This window comes from Coenobita brevimanus, chromosome 61, assembly GCF_032717465.1.
Source record: "Coenobita brevimanus isolate Jiangsu-jjx chromosome 61, ASM3271746v2, whole genome shotgun sequence".
Classification (NCBI taxonomy): domain Eukaryota; kingdom Metazoa; phylum Arthropoda; class Malacostraca; order Decapoda; family Coenobitidae; genus Coenobita; species Coenobita brevimanus.
In genome coordinates, this window is record NC_137014.1 from 25,572,675 (window position 1) to 25,590,757 (window position 18,083).

The window sequence follows — 18,083 nt, forward strand, 5'->3', positions numbered from 1 at the left end:
GCATGCAATGCCTTGCAGTACCGGTACTGCAAAATGCACAATTCCATTCTGTTAACTACCAAATAATTTCTTGTATGTACTGTACTCATGTGGAAAACTAAAGAAATAAAATCCTGAATATTTATTGGTAAATTATCAAGACACCTGTATCCCCACATCAGCTTTGTTTACGATCCCGGCCCCAACTGACTGCCACCATTCCGCCACTGTTTTGCACCACTGTTAACCACCAAAGTATTCGTTGTATGTACTGTACTCATAAAAGTGGAAAAATAAAGAAATAAAATCTTGAACATTTATTGGTGAACTGATGTTAAGACTGCACTGTAGAATTATCACACCTGTGCCCCCACACAAAGCTTTGCTTACGGTCCCGGCCCCGACTGACCTCCATCATTCCACCCTTCACCTGCCGCCAATCAGCTATTTTGCTCAAAATAAAATACATGATGTACTTATGAAGTGCAAGCATATATATATTTTTTTTCTTCCAACAAAGTACACCTTCATTCCTATTAACATTTTTTTTTTTTTTCCATCTCTGGCAGCACACATGCGTTCTAAGATGAATTTATGTGGTGCAAGTTAGAGTCGGTCCATTAGGAAGAAAAACACCGGCATTTGCTGATTTGCTCTCTCCCGAGATGTCTGGCTTACAAATTCCATGCCTGTCTTTGAAACGATTTAACCATCCAACACTGAAATCACATTCGACTTCTGTATTCATTTTATTGTGAAACTCTCTTGCTTTTTCTTCGATAAGAGGACCAGAAATAGGTGCTCCCCTAGATCTTTCTAAGCAAAACCACTCGAACAATGAAGAGTATGCCTTTTTTCAATGGACTTACTTGTCTCGCTATTCATGAAAAATTCATTGAGCTTGGATGCTGGGTCTTTATATAAATCGTTGGATTTCCTACATTATATTCGGTCATCAGTGTTTTATAATGTTTGCCTTTTTCAAGTCTATTGCATATGTCCAGCTTCTGTTTCAAGGTAGGCATGACACGCTTACGTTTAGTTTGCTCTTTAGGCATTTTGGAATGTTGAAATTACCGTCCATCAGAGCAACACAACAGCATGAGAGCTTGTTTACTGTCTGGTGGTAAAAAGCAGACTGGTGATTTGTGGAAATTGTGGAGGGTGTGGAGGATGACTGAATTCAAGTAAGGGAAAGAGGGAGGAGGAGGGCTGGTTAAGAGGATTTACTAGGGATTTACATTAGCCAGAAATGCCTTCACCTCGCTTAGTCAGACTTCACCCAGCCTCGCGTGACACGATAAAACGACGGTTTGGCGGTCCATTCAAAATGGCGCACAGTTATAACTTACTGACGTTTTTACCAGCCCTTGAATTTTCTCATTGTTCTCAGTATTCCTTTTGTCTGGATACCGGATAGCAGGGATTGTACTGTGTATATATATATATATATATATATATATATATTTTTTTTTATATATAGAGAGAGAGAGAGAGAGAGAGAGAGAGAGAGAGAACTGAGTGGTAATGCAGGTGAACGCAAGGAAATACCTATTAGAGACAGGGAAGGAAATTTATTGACGAAAGATGGAGATATTAAAAATAGATGGAAAGAGCATTTTGAGACAGTTCTTAATAGACCAGTACCACCAGAAGAGGATATACCGTCTGCTCAGGATGATTTAAATATAGAAACAGGAGAGTTGAGGCTTGCAGAAGTGGAGAAAGCAGTAAAACAGTTAAAGAATAATAAGGCACCAGGGAGGATGGTTTATTTCCAGAAATGTTTAAAGTGGAGGGGGATAGATTAATAATGATCTTGACCAAGCTATTCAATAAGATATGGGTGACGGGGTTACTACCATCAGTTTGGAAGAATGGTGTAATTGTTAAAGTTCCGAAGAAAGGAGACCTGAGTGAATGTGGTAATTGGAGGGGAATCTCTTTGTCACCGATAGCTTTGAAAGTTTTCAGTAGAGTGTTGTTAAACAGGTTGGAGCCGGCGGTTGAGGGTATTCTGAGGGATGAACAGGCTGGTTTTAGAAAGGGACGTGGTTGCAATGATCAGATCTTTATAGTTAGGCATTTGATGCAGCAAGTTAATGAAATGAGAGTACCGTTAAGTCTTTGTTTTGTTGATTTTGAAAAGGCTTTTGATAGTGTTTCGAGAGAGTCTATGAGGAAGATCATGAGACATTATGGAATACCAGAGGAGTTTGTGAGGGTCATTATGAACATGCATGAGGACACATTTTGTAAAGTGATGGTTGATGGTTGTCTGAGTGATTCGTTTGAAGTCAAGTCCGGAGTAATTCAAGGTGGTGTTCTATCGCCTTTACTATTTATATTGGTCATTGATTACATTATGAAACGTGTTGGAACAGAAACCGGTGCAGGTATACTTTGGGGAGAGAACAGGAAACTTTTGGATTTAGATTATGCAGATGATATAGTTTTGATTTGTGATGGGCCAGAAGAGATGCAGAGAGTGTTGGACTGTTTGGTGAGTGAAGGTCGCAAGGTGGGTTTGGTTATTAATTGTGGAAAAGCTGAAATAATCAATATGAATATGGAAAATGCGCAGGAATGTGTAATTGGAGGTATGGTTGTACAGCAAGTTGATAGGTTTAAATATTTAGGTACTTATTTAGCCAAGGATGGTTCTTTGAACTTTGAATTCGAGGAAAGGTTAAAGAAGGCTAATCAGGCAATGGGAATGCTTAAAAATATTTGGAATAATAACAATTTCTCTGTGCATACAAAAATCAAACTTTATAAGGTAATGGTTAGGAGTATCTTAATTTATGGACACGAGTCTTGGTACAGCACAGTGACTAGGGAAAATAAATTCTTGGTGTTTGAAAATAAAGCACTTAGAAGAATATTAGGAGTTAAGTGGTGGGAAAGGATACCAAATAGTAGAATTAGAGAAATAACGGGAGTGCAGCCGATCGATGAATATGTTAGATTCTCACGATGGAAGTGGCTAGGACATGTGTATAGGAGACAGGGAATAGTACGAGGTACACCAGGGTGGGTGGCACCTGGTAGGAGAGGTAGAGGAAGGCCAAAAGAGACGTGGGTGAGGACAATGAGACGGGAAGCTGGAGATGAGTGTTGGGGAGATCTTGAGGAGTTAGCACAAGATAGGATGTGGTGGTGTGAGTTCATCGAGGCCCTATGCATCCCCGAGGGTGCCACAGGAAATGATTGATTGATATATATATATATATATATATATATATATATATATATAAATATATACATATATATATATATATATATATATATATATATATATACAGTAATCCCTCTAATATCCGGACGCCCAATAACCGAACATCCCCACTAACCGAACCTTATCGTCCTGGGATCAAACATTCCCAAAATGGTCCGAAAATCCAAAAAAATTGGAAAAAAAATCGATTTTTTGCCGTCCGTAATTTGAACTTGCCACGCGCGCCGCGTGAGAGCATTGTTTTGGTTCGTCATTCCTCCGACGTCCGATAGAGCGCCGCTGCATCCTCCCCACTTCCCGCCTGTCTCTCACCGCGACAAGACCTACGCTCTTCGTCATGGCTGCCCACGTGCTCGCTTTTGTGGTGGTGCCGTACTTGCTGCAAGGCCTCCTGCTGCTCTCTGCCCTACTCTTAGTGTGTGTGATGATGGCCCCGCCTCCTGAGAAAAGGAAGAGAGTGGTGTTGACTCTGGAGAAGAAACGGGAGATATTGGAGAAGGTTGATGCGGGTTGGTCTTCCTCTCGCATTCTCCGCGAGTTCAACCTGGCCCGGTCGACTTTGTTTGATATCAAGCGTTCCCGAGACAAGCTCATGCAGTACACGGCTGACTTCTCGTCGAGAAGCAAACGCAACGTGGAGAGGAAGGTTATGTTTACTCCCAAGTATGCAGAGATCGACCGCTCCACGTTGATTTGGTATCGACAGCAACGTGCAGCTGGTGTGATGGTACGTGGAACGGAGCTGAAGGCTGCTGCTGAGAAGTTTGCAAGGCTTCACGACGCCCTAGACTTCAAGGCATCCGAGGGTTGGCTCTTCGCGTTCAAGTTGCGACATGGCCTTACTAACCGTAAAGCACATGGCGAAGCATTGGACGCTAACGAGGATGGAGTGGACGAGTTTCGGCACAAGGTGAAAGGCTTGATCGACAGGGAGGGCCTCACTCTCGGTCAAGTCTATAACGCTGACGAAACTGGCCTATTCTATCGCTCGGTGCCAACGAACACTCTCGCCGATGAGACGGAGAAGCGTGTACCTGGCCGCAAGCTTTCTAAGGAACGGATATCTGCTTTGTGTTGTGCCAATGCTAACGGCATGCACCGGCTTAAGCCCGTTATTGTTGGCCGTGCAAAGCAGCCTCGGTGCCTTCGTGGGGTGATGGATGTCCTTCCTGTCATATGGTACCATTCTTTGAAAGCATGGTTCACAGCTGTGATTTTCAAAGACTGGTTTCACCATCACTTCGTCAAGGAGGTCATACATTACCAGACGAAGACACTGGGAATTCCTCGCGACCAGGTAAAGGCTCTCCTTCTCCTCGACAATGCACCTGCCCACCCGTGCGACAAGGACTTGGTTGCTGAGAATGGCCGTATTAGGTGCATGTTTCTGCCACCTAATACGACTGCTCTCATTCAACCAATGGACCAAGGAGTGATCGTGGCAACAAAGCGCCTGTACCGTCGGAAGTTCCTGGACGAGGTGATGGTGGTTCTCGAGGACGAGGACGAGCGCAGGGAAGGACGTGACACTCGAGGCAAGCGGACTTTGGAAAACCTTCGCCGCTACAACATCAAGTCAGCGCTGTACAACTGGGCTAGTGCATGGAAGGAAGTCCCTGTGAAAACTCTTGAAAATGGTTGGTCTCGTCTGCTTCTCGGAACAGATGTGGAGTACGATTTCCTAGGGTTTGACGTGGATGACTTCCATGCACGGCTACGTACGCACGGCGACGATGTTGATGTGGACGATGTTCGTGAGTGGTTGGACGACGACGAGGGCGATCCTGGGTATCAGACGTTGTCTGATATCGAGATCGCGTCTTCGGTTGCTGGTGTCAGTCCCGAACTTGAAGATTCCGACGACGAAGGCGATGATGATGCAGACTCCGCCCAGCAGGACACTACTCCAGCCATCCCCAAGCTGAGCGCACTCCGGGAACATCTAGAGTTCGTCCTAGACTACCTGGAACACCCGGACTGCGACAGGGAGATGGGGCCCTTGGGACTCGTGGAGGAAGTGCGTGCTTTCCGGCAGCGCATCATCAATCGCCAGAATCGTCGGTCCTTGCGTCAGTCAACGATTGACAGTTTTTTCAGGCCCGTGACCCCCGCTGTGCCAAGCCCTGGTTCCACTCCGTTGCCTCCCCAAGACAGGCCCTCATGCTCCGAGCCACAGCCCAGCACATCAGCTACAGTGGAATCACCGCTCGACGTGAGTTTGCGGCTGTCTTCAGAGTCTTCTGTAGTCGGTACGCCATCACCACTACCCACCGATGCACCCCTTGGATGCCTGCCAGTGATACTCTCGGGCTCTGACAGTGAATAAACAGCAAGAACTTCTCCACTAGACCACACGGGAATTTTGAGTGTTGTGCAGTGAAAAAAACGGTGTGTTGTGTTAAGGTTTTCAAGTTGGGAGAAAAGACTAAGTAGAAAAGAAATTTAACGTAACTAACCTTCTTTGTTTTGGCTTTGGAAACTTAAAAAAACTTGGGAAAAGTTAATGTGCAACACTTAAATTTAATGGAACATTATTTGGACTAAAGTGAACACTGTGAAAAGAACGGACTTCTGTGTGTTAGTGACTAAGTTCAGTGCAAGACTTCAGGAAGAGTGTAGTGCAAGTGCTTCAGGAAATCGTTCTTACTGTCAGAGTCCGAGAGGAGGCGGTTATTCATCGAGGTGGCCAGGGACTTGCTGTAAGTAGCCAAAATGTTTCATGTTGTACTATTTTCCATACTATATTTACCAGAATGTTTCATATTGTATTTTTTCCCATACTATACTTACCAGAAAGTGTCATACTGTACTTCTTTCCATACTAAACTTACCTCATGCATGTGCAGTAGGAATGTGTTTTTCAGAGTTCGGTTAGGTTCGGTTAGGTTAGGTTCGGTTAGAGTCCATAAGTACCAGAATGTTTATTAATGTATGAACATACTTCTAAACCCACATTTTATGTGTCTATTGCATTTATTTCAGTCATTTATGTGCCTTATTGGTGTGATTTGGGTGTTAAATAGGTGCTATGCATGTCCGGAGGAGTTGTATAGGTGTTTCTCTGTGTTAGGGTCCGTAAGTACAAGTCCATAAGCTGGGGCCCAATATCCGGACAAAACCAATATCCGAACCTACCGATGGCTCTATTGATCCGGATATTGGAGTGATTACTGTATATATATATATATATATATATATATATATATATAAATATATCTATCTATCTATCTATCTATCTATATATATATATATATATATATATATATATATATACAGTATATATATATATATATATAAATTTATATATATACATATATTTATATATATATATATATATATATATATATATATATATATATATATATATATATATATATATATATATATCTATATATATATATATATATATATTTATATCTTTATAATATATATATATATACTTATATAATTTATATATATATATATATATATATATATATATATATATATATATTTATATATATACATATATTTATATATATATATATATATATATATATATATATATATATATCCAGACAAAAGGAATACTCAGAAAAACGGGAAAATTCAAGGGCTCCTTACGTGTCAAGTGGGGTTGGTGGAGGATTAGTGCCCCTCCCTGTAAAACAATTAACTCTAAGCCCTTGGCCACCCCATTTGGGATACATGGCGTCTGGCAATGAATGAATGAATGAATATATATAGTAATCACTCTAATATCCGGACGCGCAATATCCGAACATCACCACTATCCGGACATAAGAATGTTTCATACTGTACTTTTTTCCATACTATACTTACCTCATTTCACTCTTTAATGTCCTTTATTGGTGTGAATAGGGTGTTAGGAGCTATGCATGTGCAGTAGGATGGTGTTTTTCTGAGTTAGGCTAGGTTAGGGTCCATAAGTACCAGTCCAGGAGCCAGTCACCAGAATGTTTATTATTGTATGAACCTACTTCTAAACCCTCATTTTATGTTTCTTTTGCATTTATTTCAGTCATTTATGTGTCTTATTGGTGTGATTTGGGTCTTAAATAGGTGCTATGCATGTCCAAAGGGAGTTGTATAGGTGTTTCTCTGAGTTAGGGTCCATAAGTACAAGTCCATAAGCTGGGGCCCAATATCCGGACAGAACCAATATCCGGACCTACCTATGGCTCTATTACGTCGGATATTGGATTGATTACTGTATAATATATATACATATATATATATATATATATATATATATATATATATATATATATATATATATATATATATATATATATATATATATATATATATATATATATATATATATATATATATATATATATATATATATATATATACATACAGTCTGTCCTTGTCTAACACGGCTAATTGCTTCCGCACCCCAACCGTGTTAAAGAAATTTCATGTTACAGGGACTCTTGAAACCCCCTATTTTCTTCGGCACCATTGCCCAAAGTCCACTTCTTCTCCTTTGTGGTGCAAAAATTTTTTATACTCCCCAATTTTTACCTCCATGAAAGCATTAAATATGATTTTAATAATTATAAAGGAGTAGTATTACAGTTAAAAGCCACATTTTATTTATCTCATGGGGGGATAAAAGGAGGCACACTATGCTGGAGGAAGCAGGCAGGGTGGGGAGGCAGGTGGGAGCAGGGAGTGTCCTGATTGGCTGGGTAGTTCAAAAGCGAGAATGCTGAGGCATGATTGGCTGGGGGGTGGATGATGCCCGTTGGCAAGGCAACGCCCTTATGATTCATCTCATTACCTCCCACCAGGTTCAAATAACCGTATTAGCTTCATCAATGGCTGTGTTAGAAGCGATAGTGTGTCCGGAAAATTGTACCGTGTTAGAATAGTTTCTTGTTAGCGAAAACCGTGTTAGACGAGGATAGACTGTGTGTGTGTATACATATAGATAGATAGATAGATAGACAGATAGATAGGTATATAAATCTATCTATCTAAATATCAATACACACACACACACACATATATATGTATATATATATATATATATATATATATATATATATAGTAAAAGCTTGATATAATGGAATAATTCAGCCAACCCCTATTCTGTTTTATCAAATAATCCGCTTTTTCAAGCTTCCGTTCCAAAACCATAGATGGAATGGAATTTTACGGAAATCTGCGGTTTTCACATATTTCTTCCCTAACTCATGACCTGAAGCCTATACACAGTTGCTACTAAATAGATTCTTTTGCTACACACACACATGCTGCCTATGGTTGTCATAATGATACAAACAGAGCAGTCAGAACCCACAACAACAATAATAATAATACAGTAATAATAGTAAATAAAACAGTAAAAAACTCACCTCCAAATGGGGGAGGTTATGACTTGTTTGTAGAATTATGCCTGACACAGCCCCATAACATATGTCAGGATTATTTCTAATTTCTGGCCCAGAGAAAGCCTCACCATTTCCTTTTTTCCTGCACTTTAGGTATGGTGAATGATTGGTTTGCTTATTTTCCACAGAAAAGGCACAAAAAAGTTTGTAATGCCAAGGTAATCACACACACTTGGAGAGAAGATTTGAACTGTGCGGGGGTTGCTGGTAGACTACAGCGAGGTGAGTGGCCTCACCCGGCCTGGGACAAAACAGTTTGTTGCCGCGGCCTGTGACAAAGCCCCACACCTCATGATCGACCGGAAATGTTCCGGTGCATCATGATTTTCCCACAGCCATGGACAAACTAGCTTGTTTCCGTTACCGAAACCTGACGCCTCGCGACAGAACGGAAAACCACTGGAATATTACAAGTACCTTACGGAAAAAAATCGTTCTGTTTTCTCAAGCTTCCGTTATGTCCCGCGTTCGTTATATCAAGCTTTTACTATATACAGTAAACCCTCTCCAATTCGGATCAATTGGGGGGAACCCCATGTCGAAACATCCAAAAATTCGAATTATCAGAGCACATGCCTGCCCGTTCCTAAAGCACACCCACGCTCACTAAACATGGCTTTTTCGCAAAAACATCGAATAGTACAGTACAGTACTGTACCCACGTCCCATATCACATGCCACTGCCTGCCTGTACAGTGTGGATGGTTGCTGTGATGAGAAACGTTTATTTGCTTATTTCCTTGCTCCTCATTTCCTCTCAGTAGTCTGAGCACATGGTTCCAAACTAACTTTAGTTAGGCCGAAGAACTATGAAAGTTCTATAAACACAAGAAAAGCATTTATTCCAAAGGAAAATGTAAAACTGTTGGATGAAGTGACGTGTGATGTAGTTTAAATGCAAACGATCACACAGATAAAATGAGTTGGATGCGTTTACAATGTGGATAGTTTCTTTGTTGGAAAAAACAAAAAAGTTAATGATGAAGGAACAGTAAAATTCATGCTTCCGCCTTTAGTGCAACGAGTGTGAGGAAGAAGTAGAAGAAGAAGAAGAAAAAAGGAGGCTTTGTGCCTGACCTTTGTTATCAACTGATTGTCTATGGTCGAGAAAATTCGGCTCTTATGGTATGTGAAGACACTACGTGTTGACATAAATAGTTGGGTAAGATAATTATGTGAGTTCAGTTCTTGTGAATTATAAGCATACAAATTATACTGCTTGGCTGACTTGTGCATTATTCACAAATACCACATTCGTTTGTATCTGAGAAGTGAGAAGTATGCAATTACTCCATGCCGATGACTTCAGTATAGTTTTTTTTTTTCCTTAATTGTTGATGACTAATGACTTACAAAAATAATTTCATACTGCATTTTTTTTTTTTTTTAATGAGTGCGCCAAAAGTGGTTCCTGGCGAAACATGCATGATGCTGGGCAGCCATTAACATGTTGGTTAGGTCATGAGTTTTTCCTTGATTGGTAATGAGGACTTTTAAGAGGCTTCGTGTCAATCCCTGGTGGTTAAAATTTTAATGGGGAGTATTAGAGGGCAAAATAGTTGGTTCGGTTAGGTTAGAGCGCACTGATGTGTCCAGTCGGCGACATTGTATGTAAACACACAGTCTTGGGTGTCTTATGGCAGACATATTTATAGTAACCTATCTTTAAATATACTTTTAACAAAAAATATGGGCCTCCTAGAACCTAACCCCCTATTTTTCACGTAAATACAGTATATGTCACATTTTACGATGGAGACCACTCAGAGCACATCTGTTGCAGGGAGAGGCTCGGGCTGAACTGAGCACCGTGGCGAGGAATTCCCCAACTGGAACCCTTGTTCACACTTGTCTCGCTTAATTCGTATTTCTATCCGAATTAAAATTATTTGTCTGGCGGTCAAGAAGATCTGAATTAACCGATATCCGATTTATTCGGGTTAGAATTAGAGAGCGTTTACTGTGTACAGTATATATATAAAGTCACGACTTGATATACATTGATTCGGTATACGATAATTTGCTAAAACGATAACAGAAAAGTTCCACCCCAAAATCCAATTTGCAATGAATTTCCCACTCTAACGATATTGCCCTCGGAAAATTTCGTACGATGCCCCAGGCACACGTAAGGCGACAGTCGCTTGTCTCAGGCAAGATGGTGGCCCCAGCGTGCAGAGCACTGTTTTGGTTCAGTTGCAGTCCCACCACCCCTTCAAAGCCCTGTCTTTTCTACTCGTTCACATGTGCCCCTCTGCTATCGTCACCTCTCAGCCATGCATAGTGCTACAGTAGGCCTATACATTGTGTAGCACCAGGCCAACGTTACACAAGTGTGACTGTTGTGCTGTTGCAACGATTTACTGTACATGAGTAAATAAGTATTGTTTTTTACATATACACATATGAGATGGAAGAAAGTCCAACTTCAGTATCACTACCTAGCAAAAAGACTGGTGGGCATGTCAAGTTTCTGAGAGCACTATCAAAAAGCTTATGATATTTTATGTGTAAACTCTGAGTAAAAATAGAAAATAATAAAATTTAACAAGCAAAAATATGTAGGTGTGGCAGAGGCAAGGAAATGGAGTGTTTTTATCTTGTTTGCGGGCAAGGAGGAGTGTTCTACGATTGTTGTCCATTTACTCAAAAACTATTGGACGTATCAGTTTCCTGTAAGAACAATGATAAAGATCAGTGACTTCTACGTATGTACACGACATAACAATGTAATATCTCTGATGAAAAGTCGTTGTTACATAGGCGGGAATATAAAGGTTATTGTGCGCACACGACGAAAGTGCAGCATGGCCGTGAGTACCCAGTAGTTTTTTGTGATTTACTTGGAAACTATGAGGCCTATCAAAAATTGGCATGGACGATGAGAAAGATCATGAAATTCTACACAAAATTATGAAATAAATACATAACGTGTGAGAAAACTTTTGCGGAAAAGCTCCCTGGACAAAGATCTTTTTTTTTTTTTTTTTTTTTTTTCAAAAATGGCTTTCAGTTTTTGGCTATTTTCTCAAAAACTACATCTCATATCATAACCGGACTTTCCCATTAGAAAGCTGATGAAATTCTCTATCAAAACTTCTTATAACATTTTTCTGTATGATGAAAAACATTCGAACTAAGATGTTAGGAAGTGAAATTGACGTTCAGAAATGTTTATTACCGGCGGCCTAATGTACTTTTATTCGTTTTTTTTTTTTTTTTTTTTTTTTTTTTGGCTTATCGGCCAGAACAAACATCGGCGAATAAGATATGTAGGTTTCATGGCAATATATAGAGGTTTGGGTGGCGAAAATACGGCAAGAATACGTGTTTTCAGCAGTGCGTGGGCAGGCTGGCAAGGAGGGGGATGGAGTAAAATCATGTGTTGGCAAAACTTACAAAACTTATGTGTGTGCGAGAGGGTTGAAAGTGACAGTGACGTACAGCTTCTTCACCTGTGTCTACCTGTCATATTTCACTGAAATTCTAATGTTTTTTTTTGGTTATATTTTACAAACTGTCACACTAATGACATCATTTACCTTATTTTCCCTGAACATGGGAGGAAAATATCAAGGTACTCATAAAACTTTTACCTGTTTTGATTTGTCCCGAGAATTCAAATTTACACATGTAACTAGCCCATCAGATAAACTTTGTAAGGCCCTGTTTTCAAATTAATCAATGCAAATAACTATATACTGTATAGGTACAATATTTCATCTGGGCAATCTTTTTGTCAAACAGTTATCAAAACCCATATAATAAAAATAATTTAATATCTGTCGCTAATAATGAATGCACTCAGACAACCAATCAGCTGCCAGCTTTCAAAAGCTTAAGACTCCTCTCTTGTCAGATCAGATCAAATAGGCTATAGCCATATGCGCTTTATAGAGAAGTTTAAAGTTTAATTATATGACACACTCCAATGAATATTTCTGGGTATACAAAGCTTCCTTAACTCCTTGATAATGGGGAATTTAAAGGGTCTAGGCAATTTTGGTATGGGGATATTTCAGTTACTATATGCTTAAGAAGTATATGCACTCCACCAGTAACTACCACGAGAATGTGGATGTGAGTACCAGTACGCCATCTATAATTAAGGAGTTAAACGAATCTTTCCTATAAATAATGAGAAACACATAAGCTTTTTACAGTACCTTTCTGGATCTGCTCTTTCCAGACTGCTGCAAAACGAAGGCCTCAGCTTTGGAGAGTTTTCTCTGCTGCCGCACCTTCAAAAAAAAAAAAAAAATCCTTTATTCAACCTACTTACATCCATACCACTACAGTGGCTTAGTGGCTTGCACTGCTAGCTACAAAATTGCTGGCCCAATAGTGCCAGCATTCAAATCCTAATGCAGGTAACTGATGCCACTTAACTCTGGAGTCTATCAATGCTGCACTGTACATTTTATTGTATGTATATTCAGTTGTAACACAGGTCCAATGGGGATAATTTTCTGGCCAAGGGTCACTTTTTTTTTCTTTTTTTTTCCAGGAAGAAGGAACCAATGGCCTGAAGCCCACAAGATTGTTCCCTCCAAGAAAAAACAAATAAAAGATAACAGAGAGCCAAATTCAAGATGCGTTCATTTCGAGATGCCTGGACACAGAGTGACTGAAAGACTGGAGGTCATAGGCAGTAGAAAATACATACAGAGGAAGACACTTTCAGAACTGACACCGACAAAGTCTAAAAGCAAGTTTAAAACTCACCTAAATTGGTACTTGTTTCATGACATTTCATTTACTGCTTACCACCAAAAATGTCTAAAAACAAGTTTCGAAGTCACTTAAACTGTTATTTAATAGTAATCCCTCTAATATCTGAACGCCCAATATCCGAACATCCCCACTAATTGGACATAATCGTCCCGGGATCCAATATTCCCAAAATGGGCCAAAAACCGCAAAAAATTTGAAAAAAATCTGACTTTTTTCCCACCTGTAATTTGAAATTGACGCGTGGTGCCGAACAGCTGTTACACCATGGTCCCTTCACCCCTTCCTTCCTCCCCCCTCCCCCCTCCCCTGTCAGGGTTGCCATTTGGTATTTTTCATTACCAAGTTTGGGGCAATTTGGTAATGAAAAATTTGTTTGGTAATGAATCAGGATAATGCATTACCAAATGGATTTTTCACATGTATGAGGATACACAGGATGGAGATGGTGGATTGTTTGCTCTCTCTGATTAATTTGGTAGCCTATATAGCGTGATAATAATCAACATGCTGTTAATTATAAGAAAAGTGATTACATGTATTTCCACTTGTGTATATTAGTGAAGAATAAATGCTAGCTTTACAAATTTGGTAAAGAAAAATTGAATTTGGTAATGAAAATTGAGGAGTTTGGTAATGTGGCCGTTGTGATCTGGCAACTCTGTTACCCCGCCATCATCAACAGTCACAGCCTAACTCCGATCGAAAGCAGATACTTATAGCAGTGCAAGCCACAGGTGCTAGTTTTTTGTGAATAAACAGTGAATAAACTGCAATACCTCGCCACTAGAACACACGGGAATTTACAGTGTTGTGCAGTGTTAAGAAATTAGAATTTAGAGTGCAGAGGATTAACTGTGGACTGCTAACTGGTGTTTCAAACCAGTCCAGGAGCCAGGGACTTGTAAGTACCCAGATTGTTTAATATTGTATAAACTCACCTCTAAAACCTCATTTTATGGTTCTTTTGCATTTATTTCAGTCTTTTATGTCCCTTATTGGTGTGATTTGGGTCTTAAATAGGTGCAATGCATGTCCAGAGGGAGTTGTATAGGTGTTTTTCTGAGTTAGGGTCCATAAGTACAAGTCCAGGAGGCTGGGGCCCAATATCCGGAGAGGATCACTATCCTGACATGCCTTTGGCTCTATTACATTGGATATTGGAGGGATTACTTTCACTTCACTGCAATTCACACGCTGCTACAAACTGAACCCCACACTACATTAGACCCCTGCTATATTAAATGATTTTTTTTTTTTTTTTTTTTAATGCGAGGAAGAAGGAACCAAAGGCCATGAAGTTGAAAGTTTGATTAATATGAGACTCACTCCACCACGTGGGAATTTAAACATCTCTGGAAGTAAGTAACTATAATATCATGTTCCAGCACAGTAAATGAAACATATACCCATTCTACACCAACCTGGCCCATAATTTCACCTTCTTCCAGCTTATTTCACGTTCTTCTTATAAACTTCATCATGAATAGTACAGTATTACTTCAGTACAGTAAACTCTAAATTATCCGTTGTAATTCTGCCAAGCCCTACACCAAATGAAGTCAAATGCCGGATACTGCATAGTATCCCCCCCCCCAATCATCTTGACATTCAGCATCGAGATGGATTTTGTGTTACTATCTATCTCAACGCTCTATCATAAAAACTTTCCCATGGGTAAAGGATGAAAACTAAGTTTAAAATACAATACAGTCATGATACAGTACAATGATACAGTACATCATGTACTACTGTATGTACTCACTAAGTGTTAGCATTGATGAAGGGTAGAGTTGTACACCGACCAGTACAGTACTGTACAGTGCACATAATCCCATGTGGGCTAGTGGTGAATGGCTCCCCCAAAGATTACTCCAGCTTCACCACCTCAGGCTTGATTTCTGCCAAGGGTGCTGGAGTAGACAGTGGAAATGGAATTGCAGAGGCCGTCAGGTGGAGCTCCAATGAAGCCTCCGACTGAAGCGAGACCTTTGGCTGACCTGGTTCAAACTTTGACATGGCCTGTATAACAAGATTACCTATGGTGAAGGGTTGAATGCAGACACAGAGGGAATGATGAGTTTTGCACCAAGCTTAAAATCCTGACTGACAAAGAAGAGTTATGTCTCAATCAGGTTTATTATTCAGATGAAATTGGTCTGTTCTTCAGGTCTGTCCCGATTAATACCTTGGGTGATGAGAAGAAATTGTTACCTGGTTGTAAGGCAAGCAAACAGTGCATGTCTGCTTTGTGTTGTGCCATTGCAACAGGCTCCCACTGTCCGAAACCTGTTTTAGTGGGGCATGCCAAACAGCTGCACTGTCTCCGCCAGTTAATAGATAGTCTCCCAGTGATTTATTTCCACTTGCTAAAGACTTAGTTGTAGCCAAGATCTTCAAAGATCGGTTCTACGATCATGCTGTGTTATCAAATGAAGAGTCTTGGTTTTGCTGTGACCAACTGAAGGCTCTGCTGCTCCTTGACAATGCTCCTGCTCATCCTTCTGAGAAGTAGTTGGTTGGAGATGGAGATTGTAGTAGGGTCATGTTCGTGCACCCTAATTCGACCTTATTTTGCAACCAGTGGACCACGGTATTAATACGGCAACGAAGTGACTGTACCGGTAGAGGTTCATGGAAGATGAGGAATGAATGAATGAAGATGTGACATGGTGGCGCAACAGCAGAGGTCATATACAGCCGAACACAAACATTAAAAGAAGGTCAAAATATACATAAACCATAAAAGGCAAGGGGAAAAAGATGTATAAAGTAACCAACAGTATAAAAGAAACAACCAAAACTAAAAAGTGGTGAAAAGATTGAGGTTAAATGAGAACATTATCATTAAAACACAAACCTTATATTTGGTAAAGCCCTACAGCCTGTGGAGAAGGCCAGAGCTCAACATGAAGGAGAAGGTGCCTCCTCCCATAGCACAAGCCTCTTCATCAGGCACCAAGGAGAGAAGGTACGATCCATTGCCGGCTCGGCACCCGGAAAGGTATCACCTACGAAAGTCCTCAAGACTGGGGCATTCCACAAGAAGATGCCGCACAGTCAAAGGAACCAGACAGTCATCACAATAGGGAGGGGGTGCCCTCTCCATTAAAAAAACATGAGTCAGCCTAGTGTGGCCAATTCAGAGACGGGCCAAAGCTGTTTCCCACTGTCAGGACAGTCCCACATACCCCCCCATTGCCTAGGTTCCAACGAATGTTGCGGAGTTTGTTCGCCCCTACTGCATCCCACCTTCTCTGCCAGCAGAAACGAACAGCCTCCACAGCGGCTGTACATAAATCCTCAGATGGGACACGATAATGAGGAGACGAAGGGCAAGAGGCAGCTGCTCTCGCCAAACAGTCGGCACGCTCATTGCCCACGACCCCCACATGTGCAGGGACTCAACACAGTTGTACAGAGTATCCTCTCCTACATAATAAAAAGAGCCACTCCAAGACAGACAGGACTAGGGGATGTGATGGGAAACCACGAGACAATGCTTGTAGGGCACTGGCTGAGTCCCTAAAAATGGTAAAAGAAGCTGGTGGAAATCTAAAAATTAATTCAACTGTGACTAATATGGCAGTAATATCAGCAGCAAAAACAGATGCAGAAGGTGGGAGACTCCCACCACGGCTAAAATAACGAAAAATGACACCAAAACGGCCATGCCACGTTGAGTACACCGCTTCCCGTCCGATCAGCGAAGTTAAGCAACGTTGGGTCTGGTTAGTACTTGGATGGGTGACCGCCTGGGAACACCAGATGCTGTTGGCATCCCTACGTGTCAAGTGGGGTTGGTGGAGGATTAGTGCCCCTCCCTGTAAAACAATTAACTCTAAGCCCTTGGCCACCCCGTTTGGGATACATGGCGTCTGGCAATGGATGGATGGATGGACACCAAAACCTGATCTTAAACGGGATTTAGAGCCATCAGTATATACAGGAACGGAGTCACTGTGAGCAGAGGCATGTTCTAAAAAACAGGACAAAGCTGCCTGTGAGTAAAAGGAGGTCTTCCTTTCAAGAAAGTAATCACATGGTTGTACCTCTGGGAGAAGCCAAGGAGCCACTCGGGGGACACTCATAGGGCAAACAAGGGAGGACTGAATCTTACAAAAACTTTGTAGCTTCTTGTAGTGTGTTTTGTAAATCCATCCATCCATCCATTGCCAGACGCCATAATCCCATACGGGGTGGCCATTTGACTCTGAGTTATTTGTTTTACAGGGAGGGGCACTAACCCTCCACCAACCCACTTGACACGTAGGGAGCACATATGGTTTGGTTATATGGTTACCACCCAGCATTGTAAATGGTTACTTGGCTTACAGGAAACCATTTGGCTTGTCACTCAATGTAAAGCCACTTGTAAAGGAAAGAAAAGCAATAAGTAGTGACAGGAAAGATGGGAGAAATAGGAAGAGAGGAGGGCAGGCACAGAAAAAGAATGATAAAGGCTAAGGAAGAAGTAGGCAGCACTACATCAAGTGAGTGGATGATGGTCGCCACCACCTACCAGTTATATATATATTAGACTCGTGGACCAGCGGTTGTTATAGGTGAGTAGTTTTGTAAGTAGATACTCCTCGTTCCCTTTTGTCACGCAATGACAGGAGAGGTCAAGATTAATGTGGGACTATTTTCATTTGTCTTGGAAATATTAACAAAGTCTCTCACACACAAATGAAGTATAAAGTAGAGTTCCACGAACTACCTCCCTGTCTCTC

The 18,083-nt window shown here is 40.9% G+C and overlaps 1 protein-coding gene and 1 non-coding gene across 2 annotated transcripts in view; one reads left to right on the top strand and one right to left on the bottom strand.

Moving 5' to 3' along the window:
• Positions 1 to 18,083, bottom strand: part of LOC145403713 (PX domain-containing protein kinase-like protein) — a 1,006,790-nt gene that overhangs the window by 244,794 nt on the left and 743,913 nt on the right. Inside the window, exon 10 of the mRNA XM_080275395.1 lies at positions 12,786 to 12,860. Coding sequence (XP_080131521.1) covers positions 12,786 to 12,860 — 75 coding nt within the window. The remainder of the gene's footprint in view (positions 1 to 12,785; positions 12,861 to 18,083) is intronic.
• On the top strand, positions 17,012 to 17,129 carry LOC145403903 (5S ribosomal RNA). The gene has a single exon (XR_013898095.1). It is a non-coding gene; the product is annotated as a 5S ribosomal RNA (ribosomal RNA).